The sequence below is a fragment of the Nicotiana tabacum genome, chromosome 3, assembly GCF_000715075.1.
Source record: "Nicotiana tabacum cultivar K326 chromosome 3, ASM71507v2, whole genome shotgun sequence".
Taxonomy (NCBI): Eukaryota; Viridiplantae; Streptophyta; class Magnoliopsida; order Solanales; family Solanaceae; genus Nicotiana; species Nicotiana tabacum.
The window spans coordinates 150,639,743-150,649,388 of NC_134082.1; the positions used below are offsets into that span (position 1 = coordinate 150,639,743).

General features: G+C 39.4%; 1 protein-coding gene and 1 non-coding gene across 2 annotated transcripts; one reads left to right on the forward strand and one right to left on the reverse strand.

The window, feature by feature from the left end:
• Positions 1-493: 493 nt before the first annotated feature.
• Positions 494-1,207, reverse strand: LOC142177546 (uncharacterized). The gene is made up of 2 exons (XM_075246635.1): positions 1,034-1,207; positions 494-814 (listed from the first exon to the last, which is right to left on the reverse strand). The coding sequence occupies exons 1-2, from the start codon at positions 1,205-1,207 to the stop codon at positions 494-496; spliced, it is 495 nt and encodes a 164-aa protein (XP_075102736.1).
• A 586-nt stretch (positions 1,208-1,793) lies between these two features.
• LOC142179748 (small nucleolar RNA R71) lies at positions 1,794-1,900 on the forward strand. Its single transcript, XR_012708285.1, has one exon. It is a non-coding gene; the product is annotated as a small nucleolar RNA R71 (small nucleolar RNA).
• Positions 1,901-9,646: the final 7,746 nt, after the last annotated feature.

Genomic DNA, 9,646 nt, shown 5'->3' on the forward strand with positions numbered 1-9,646 from the left:
TCAATAGATGGCCTGGGAAAGGTTAGAGTAACAGGCCTATCCAACTCTTCAAATTTCTAAACCCATGTACATAACTGCAGGACATATCTAGTACTTGCTCAATTTCTCCTATCATTTCATCTTCACTATTTTCTATATCCCCAATCAATACTCGTTCAACAGGATATACAAGGCTCATATAGGGCACTAACGATGTGGCATCACTCTCCACCACAGAGATCATGGATAATTCTTCATAGTGGGCTGGTAACTTGAGTGCTCTATAAACATTGAAGACCTCCACTCGATCACCCACTCTCATTGTCATCTTTCCTTCGCAAACATCAATAATAGCTCATCCTGTGGCTAGGAATGGATGCCCCAAAATAAATGGGACTTCCTAATCGGGTTCGTAGTCTAGGATAATGAAATCAGCAGGGAATATGAAAGAACCCACTTGAACTAGCACATCTTCAATAACTCCCTCAGGATGAGCAAGGGAGCGATCAGCTAACTATAAGATAACTATTGTTGGGCATGGCTCATCCAACCCCAACTGTCTGAACATATATAGCGGCATCAAGTTGATGCTCGCTCCAAGATCACATAAAGCTCGCCCAACAACATGTTTACCAATTGAGATTTTGATAGTGAAACTACCTGGATCCTTCAATTTCTGAGGTAACTTGCCTTGAATTCTGGAACTGCACTCCTCAGTGAGTGCCACAGTCTCAAACTCAGTTATCCTCCTTTTATTTGCCACAATGTCCTTGATGTACTTTGCATATTTGGGTACTTCTTGTAAGATGTCAATCAATGGAATATTAATTTGCACCTACTTCAAGATATCAAGAAACTTTTTATATGTGGTATTATCTCTTACTTTCTACAATCTTTGAGGGAATGGAGGTGGTGGACTTGCAACCAATTATGGGGGTTGCTCAGCCACCGCCTCTCCAGCTAGCTTCTCTAGCTCCTTAGCTTTTTCTGATGTTGATTCTATAGTGGTTGGCCTCTTATTAAAAGTCACTTATTTCCTCTTTTTAGACTGAACTTCTTCTAGTTGTCTCCTATTCCTCAACGACACGACATTAAGGGACGCCTTAGGATTTGCTTCAGTGTCACTTGGAAGAGCTGCAGCTGGTCTAGTGTTTTGAGCACTGTCAAGTTGTCCCATTTGACGCTCCAAATTTCTCACTGTTGTGGTGAGGGCTTGTTGTTCAGCCATCATTTTTTTAAACATGTCTTCAAGGTGACTTGTAGGACTCGCTTGTTATTCAACCTGAGGTGGTCTATATTACTGTTGAGGTGCTTGAGGCCTATATTGATTCTGAGTGCCCTGGTTTCCACCCCAAGAGAAGTTTGGGTGGTTCCTCCAGTTGGGATTGTAAGTGTTCCCATATTGGTTTGTTTGGCCCCTATTTGAATTACCCACAAAGAAGACAGACTCTGGGTTTGCGGGGCACATGTCACTCATGTGCCCCTCTTCACATATTTCACAAAAAGCTTGAACCTGTTGTACTTGTTGCTTTTTGATACTCAAGTTCATCTGGTTGACTTGATTGGTCAGTGTAGAAATCTGTGCTAATAATGCTGAGATGTCATCTAACTCAAAAACCCTACAGACTTTTGCACTGTGTGTCTGCCCATCTCTCCTTGCCAATCCAGATTGCTCTTGGAGAATTTGTTCAATAATGCATATATCTCGTCAAAGCTTTTCTCCAACACTTGACCCCCCAACTGCAGCATCTACCACAATCTTTGTTTCAGAATGTAGCCCTTCTATGAAAGTGTGAGCTAACACCTCTTTCATCTGATTGTGATGAGGACAGTCTCTGAGTAGCCCCTTGAACCTTTCCCAAGCTGAGTATAAAAATTCCCCCGCTTTCTGTTTGAAGGCAACTATCTCACTTCTGAGCTTTGCAGTTTTGCCCAAAGGGAATAACCTTGCCAGATAATTTCTCGGCAAATCATTCCATGTTGTAATTGAATTAGCTGGTTCTGCCTTTAGCCACCACTTTGCCTCGCCCAACAAAGAGAATGGAAAAAGTGTGAGGCTCACATAATCTGGAGTGACCCCGTTAGTGATGTAAGTATCACTAATCTCCAAGAAGTTCAAAATATGCTGCTATGGATCCTCGTGTGGAAGACCCATAAATTGTCTGTTTGCATGAAGCAACTGGATCATGCTCTGTTTCAGCTCAAAGTGCCCAGTGATCCTGGGCTTCACTATACTAGAGGTGACACTAGCAATGCTGGGAATTGCCACCTCCTGAACAGCCATGGGTTGCTCCTCTGCCATGTCCACAGGAAATTGAACAAGTGCCTGAATATTATTCGTGTTCCTTGTTTCCCTCAACCTTTTGTGAAATTTTCTCTCAGGTTCAAGATCAAAGCCTTGAATTCGGTCTTGGCTTCTGACCCTACACAATTCAATCAAAGTTCCTGAGATGCGAGCAACAATCAAGTAATGTTAGACTCGACGAAATAAACAATTAAAGCAAAAACTAGCAAGTAGCTAATATTCAAGTCCCCGGCAATGGCGACAAAAACTTGTTGCTCCCAAACGCACACGCAAGTATACATGGTCGACAAGTAATATAATGATAAGTTGAGTGTCGAACCCACAGAGACTTGTGTAAACTACTTACTAAATCGCTAAAAATGTTATTCAATCCAGCTAAAACTAAAGTCCAATAATATGATTATATTATACTACAATTCTAACTAATAACTAAATTATCAAGTAACAAGTTGATTGTTGTGTATTCAGTAGAGACAAATATTTCAGGGTTGTGATCGATTCACCATTCGTATTGTGTTCTCATTAACTCTCCCCTTCATATAATTCACTTGTTGTTGTTAATTAATCGATAAATGCTCTCATAGCCTTCTCCCCAAATACTACTCACCTATTCTCAATAGATTAATGCCTATATTCCTATGAAATCAAACTATTAAGAATGCATTAAGATCACGATATTGTTAATTAAGCACGGTGACTAGGTATATTCCTATCCTAACCATAAATACGCTCCACTTAAGGGTTAAGATCATGCTCTCTTCAATTATTCTCTAATCTAAACACGACTTTCCCAAGCATAGCATAGATAGTAAATAGAACCTAACTGCTGGCCGGACAATTAAGCAATTAAACACGGAATTAAAGAAACAACCATATATTGGTGAATTATAATCAAGGTTAAGTTAATGTCAAACAACAATATTCATGGCTAAATCACAACCCCAGAACAATGGGTGTTTAGCCACTCATGATGAAATCAAACAAGTGCATAAGTTTTGAATAATTAAAAATACTAGAAAAGATGAAGGAATTTGAGATGTTCTTGTGTGTATTTTTGCTCCAAATTGCGTCTCTCCAGGCTAAGCTCTGTCAAAAGTCCTCAAAATAACGTTTTATATGTATTTATACCAAGTAAGGTTAGGCCCAGATGAAAACACCTTCTCATGTGCGAAATAGGACTCTGGCTCTATGAAATTTGTACAGCCGCGTCGCACCATGCAGCGCGCTAATGGAAATTATCAGCAGCCTCAACTTTTTGCATCAGGCAGCATTTTACACTGCTGCGCTGTGCCTTGCAGCGTCTTATGCGGCACGGCAGTGTAATTTTCTCAGAGTGAACTTATTTCGCCCTCTTTTAACATCCCGACTTGGTACACGACCTTCGAACACAATCCCGGCTTAATGTCTTGGTCTTTTACTCAGACTTCAAAGCTCCAAATCACTTGAATTCATTCCATAATGCCTACATAGATCGGAATCACTCCTACAAGGCATAAAACACATATTTACTGCAAAACACTAGTGATTAAATCTCCAACTCAATTAAAGTACAGTAAATTAGAGTGTAATAAATTACTAAAATACACAATTGTAGCATATCATCACTCTTTCGGGTTTTGTAAGGCATTGTGTCATTTGCTTCTTCATGGTTATGGTAATGAACTTTGGGTGCTTGATGTCGAATTTTGCGTGGTTGTTGATTTTGAGCAAGGTGGCTTGAGGTATATGCCATAGACCAGTATTTAGATGGGGTCACGCATTACAGCGGAGTTATGTTGAGGTATGAACCTTTGTGTTAGATTCGTGTGATGGTCCTACTGTGTGTGATGGATATTCTATTTTCATTGTGGTAGTACTTGTTAAGCTTGCAGGACAGTCCTCTCGTTTGAGTCATTTTCTATGATTTGAGTACATTGGGATTGTTTCTTATTGGTGCACTAATTGTACGGGTTGTGGATTTAGATTGTATGGATGTGGCATATCACTATAGTGATTATGTTAGATGAGATGAGGTCATCGGACCCAGAATGGGTGATATTGGATCTGATTGCGGTATATTTGGAAGGATATTGTTGTTGATCGGCTTAGAAATTTTCTATAGTTCTTATCGAATGAGAGAGAGTTCCACAACTGGTTGATCTGATGAATGGTTATGAGTTTTTGCGTGTTTCTTTCATCATCAGCAGTACACAAAGTCTTTAGAACGAGGTTTTGTTTGACATGAGGTTTATTACCGGTATTGGGTTGTTTTGAGCAGTTAATGTGATCAGAAATTTTACTACGAGTATGCGAGTCGTGTGGTATGTTGGGTGATTACATATTGGATGGTGTTTATGACTTGATATAGCTTGTTCAGGTTTATGCAGTGTGTAGATGCGAAGTTCGGATCTTGTAGTAAATTTCGGATATTATTATGTGGTTTTTGACTAAGGTTGAAGTAAGGATCTTCAGTTATGTTGTGTTGTCGAGCCTATATGGAATAGGGTTGTAACAACCTGACGGGTCGTTTTGATCATTTGCACTTCGCTCGCCAGTTCTCAGGCATGACTAGCCCCGTATTATGTATTATGACTTATGTAAATCGTTGGTTTTGGTTTTCAGGATAATCGGAATAGATTTGGAAGAATAATTCTCAACTTGAAGCTTTAAATTTGAAAGGTTTGACCAAGTTTTGACTTTTTATTATTCAACTCGGATTTGAATTTTTATAATTTGGTTAGGTTTGTTGGGTGATTTTGGAATTAGGAGCATGTTCGGAATGTATTATGGAGGTCCATAGTAGATTTAGGCTTGAATTGGCAAAATTGGAATTTTGGCATTTTTCGGTTGGTAGTGAAAATTTTGATATCAGAATGGAATTCAAGAAATTGGAGTAGGTTCGTTGTGTCATTTTTGACGTGTGTGCAAAGTTTCAAGACATTCGGACAAGGATTGATAGACTTTTTGATCGCTTGCGGAATTTGGAAGTTTTGGAATCCTTAGGCTTGAATCTGAGGGTGTTTTAATGATTCGATGTTTTTTGAGTGTTGCGAAGGTTGGTATAAGTTTGAATAGTGGTATATGACTTGTTCGTACTTTTGGTTAACATCCCGGGGGCCTCGGGATGATTTCAAATGGTTATCGGGAAGTTTGGAACTTAGAGTTTGCAACTGAAGCTGCTGAGTTTCTGTCATAGCCGCAAGAGTGAAGGCCAGTTGGTTGGGCATGCATCGCAGATGCGGAAGTTGTGTCGCACCTGCGAGTCCGCAGATGCGGTGGCTTGATCGCAGGTGCAGATGAGGAGTTTAAGTGAAATTCCGTAGAAACGGACTTTTTGTCGCAGGTGCGGGTATTGCAGGTGCGGTATTGGACCGTAGATGCGGAACCCTGGTCAGAACATATTAATTCTTGCCTTCGCAATTTTTAGGCCATTTCTCACCTTTTTTGCTCGGTCTTGAAGTTTTTTTAGAGAGATTGAAGAGGGATTTGAAGGGAAACACTTGTAGGTAAGGTTTTTGAACAAAAACTTGATCCTATGTAGATTTTCAATTATTTAAGCATGATATTTATTGGATTAAAGGTGAAAAATTAGGAAGTTAGGGCTTGAAATTGGAGAGGTAAAATTGGGGATTTGAGGGACCATTTGAGGTTCAATTTTGATGTTCTTGGTATGTATGGACTCGTGGGTGGATAAGGATTCTACTGATGTGATTTTTATCGGATTCCGAGACGTGGTTCCGGGAGTCAGGTTTGGCCAATTTCGGGATTTTTGAGTTAATTTGATTATTTTCACTTGGGCTTTGTTCCTTTAGCGCGTATTAATGGTATGATACTGATTATTTTGGTTAGATTTGGAGCAATTGAAGGCCGATTCTAGGGGCAAAGGCATCGTGGGCTAGAGTTTGGACCGGATTGAGGTAAGTAATGATTGTAAATGTTGTCATGTGGGTATGAAACCCCAGATTTCACATCGTTGTGCTACTTTGAGGTGACGCACATGCTAGATGACGAGCGTGGGGTCGTGCACCGTTGGGGATTATGAATTGGTCCGTCCTGTATGACTGTTAAGTCACATATTTGATTGAAAACTATTTGATATCAATGTGTTTTGGAAAGTATTGCTTTGTTTTGGGCGGAATGCCATACTTGGGCCTCGTGCCAACTGTTTTGGACCCTTACGGGGCTTTTTTCTTCCATTCCTCACTGTTTTGACTTAATATTTGTACTCAGTCATGCTGTGTTTTACTGATTTCATAACTTAGCCTTATTTACTCAGTTTTGATACTATAAATGATATTTTGGGCTGAACGCCCTGTTCTACTGATAGTCCGAGTGGCTTGTGAGGTTGATGGCTGAGAGAGGACGAGGACCTGATTGTGAGGTTCATGACTGAGAGAGGTCGAGGGCATGTTGTGAGGATTAAAAATGTATGGATAGGGTTGCACGCTATATATATATATATATATATATATATATATATATATATATATATATATATATATATATATATATATATATATGTGTGTGTGTGTGTGTGTGTGTGTGTGTGTGTGTGTGTGTGTGTGTGTGTGTGTGTGTGTGTGTGTGTGTGTATAAGGTACCTATTGAGCATGAGTGCTGAGTGTGAGCGCTGATTTATGAGAGTTGAGTCATGAGTGACTGAGTGGCTTGCCCGAGGGGCTATATATATACATATACGAGTGATTCTTTGCCTGAGGGGCTTGTTTATTAAATTACTATTTTTACTCCTCCTTAAAGTGAGTCTATATTGAATATGTTGATTAAATTACTGATTTCACTCATCTTTATACTAAGCCTCTATTGAAAATGTTAAGCAAATGTTTTGAACACCTTTCATTGAAACTGGAGTTTTTAAGAGATGTTTGGAATTTAATTATTAATTTTGTTTTGATATTTGCACTGAGATTCTCATATTATGAGATGTATATGAGTGATCGAGAGGTTTGCCCGAGGGGCCGATTATGATTTTCATCACTTTCACTATAAATTACATTGAACCTCTAACGTTTAGATAGACATTTTTCAAAGGATTTTTCTGAAATTGGAGTTTAACGAGATGATTTGATTTGTATCCTATTTTGGAAACATACCGTACCCACTGTGGGGCTATGATAAGGTTTACGTGATTTCTTACTGCTCAGTCTTTATTTAATTTTATTACTTACTGAGTTGGTGTACTCACATTACTCCATGCACCTTGTGTACAGATTCGAGTATTTCTGAACCTGGTGGCAAGTGTTGATTACGCAGTGGCGGGTTCATCGGAGTGAGCAAGGTAGCTGCCTTGCAATCATAGCCCTACTTTTCTCCCTCCCTTATTCCTCCTTAGTGTATTCTTTTTGTGATTTTCCTCGGCCATGTTGGCCTTGATGTCATTAGAATAGTTGTAATAGATACTCATGACTGGTGACACCCTGATGTCGGGCTTGTGTTATATTTCCGCACTACTTGTTTAAACTTATATTATGGGATTTTATTTAAGTAATGGTTTTAAATGACTTCTTATGATTTCCTAGTTGGTTTTGGGATTGTGTCGGCTGACCTAGTTTCATGATAGGCTCCAGCACGACCGGGTCAGTTTTAGGGTCATGACAAGTTGGTATCGGAGCATAGGTTACATAGGTCTCACGAGTAATGAGCAGGTTTAGTAAAATCTCGCCGATCGGTACGGAGACGTTTGCACTTATCCCCGTGAGGCTGCAAAACCTTTAGGAAATCCCACATTCTTGAATTCTTATCATGCGACATTGATTCAGCTTGAAATATAACCCTTGAAATTCCTTCCACGTGTTCGTATGCGCGCATGAGCGCTCGGTATCAGCTGTGCATCAACGACTTGTGATTCCCCGATCGTGGGTCGAGATGTGATTTCTGTGTGTTGATATTGGGCATGTCTGGATGACTTGAGGATGGATTTTTCCTATAGCTTGAGCACTGAGGCATTGATTGTGTGAGCACGTGCTTTTGGATTTATATGTTCGATAGTGTCTCGATAAGGGGAAGTGATGACTGGAAAGCTACGTGCTGAGAATGATGTGACTGCGAGACGTGTTCATATGATTTGAATATGATGAGAGGGGTCTTCTTGAGGGTAGAGAGAGCTAGTTGGTTCTTGATTCCATCTTGATCTGATTTGTAGCCCCGAGTGTTGCGCCCTCTTTTTCTCGCGAAATCTGGTTTATGACATTTGGAGGGAAACACATTCCTTTTGGGAACTAGGTTTTGCATTTTGAAAAGTCGCCACCTAATGAGTTAAGGTGCATTAGGACACCAATATAGATTCAATTCTAAGTTTGTTTGGATAACCATAGATTGGGTAAGGGCTTGAAATTATCCCGAGGGGAAGGTGTTAGGCACCCCTCAGGATCCCTAGTGTGGTTCTCAGCCAGACAATTTATTGTGAATTTAGCAAATATACAAGTACGGGCTCAAATATTAGGGGATTTAAATTTAAACACATAAAAGAAAAACAATTAAAAGAACAATTTTAAAAAGGGGTTTGCAAATAAAGGAAAGGGGGTCCTAGATTTATATTTAATATGGATCACATCAATGCAATACCCAGTAATCACTCTTCAAAAGAGGGGTTACACGTGACATCAGTGCACCGGTCATCATATCCATATCTACCCTTCCCACCCCATTAAGGCATTAAAGCGCGGATTGGTCTCGATTATGATTGCATGTTATTACTAGTCCCATTCCTATCAGTCCCGGAGGCACATTGACTACTAGTCCTAAAGGATGGGCTATTGGGCTGATTGGTTTCAAAGGATAAAAGTCTAAGGCGACGTACAAAACAAATAACACTACACATTAGGGGAAATCATGCAAGCAAATAAAGGCTAAGGTATGCCTCCTCAAACAAAGCACATATGTAGCATAACTTGCACATACTTTTTAGGTCACATTAAAAATACTAAAGACGAGGGGAGTTTGATTATTGAACCAGATTTGTTTATTACATAACTCAGATAAGAAGTCTGAATCAGGCTTGCTTGCTGGTTGTAGCAATTAACAAAAAAGCGGATTTAATTTTACAGTTATTACTCTAAGGCTTGCCTAAGTGTTTAGATTGGGTCCTATAGGCATGATATCTACTTAATTCAGAAGGTGGTGAAACAGTGATAACTCAAAACAATTTGCTTGAAATCCTATAGGAATGCTTGCTAAATCTCATTAAAATAAGGGAATTAGATTATTTAAAAGGTTCAGAACTGACGAATTTTAAATTAGACTAGTTTAGTTTCTGCAGATGACAGTATCCACTATCGTTGATTTTTACTCCTATGAACATGATATCTAGGATTACTGATTTTAGACCCTTATAGACATAATTGCTGATTTTAACCCTAGTATCTG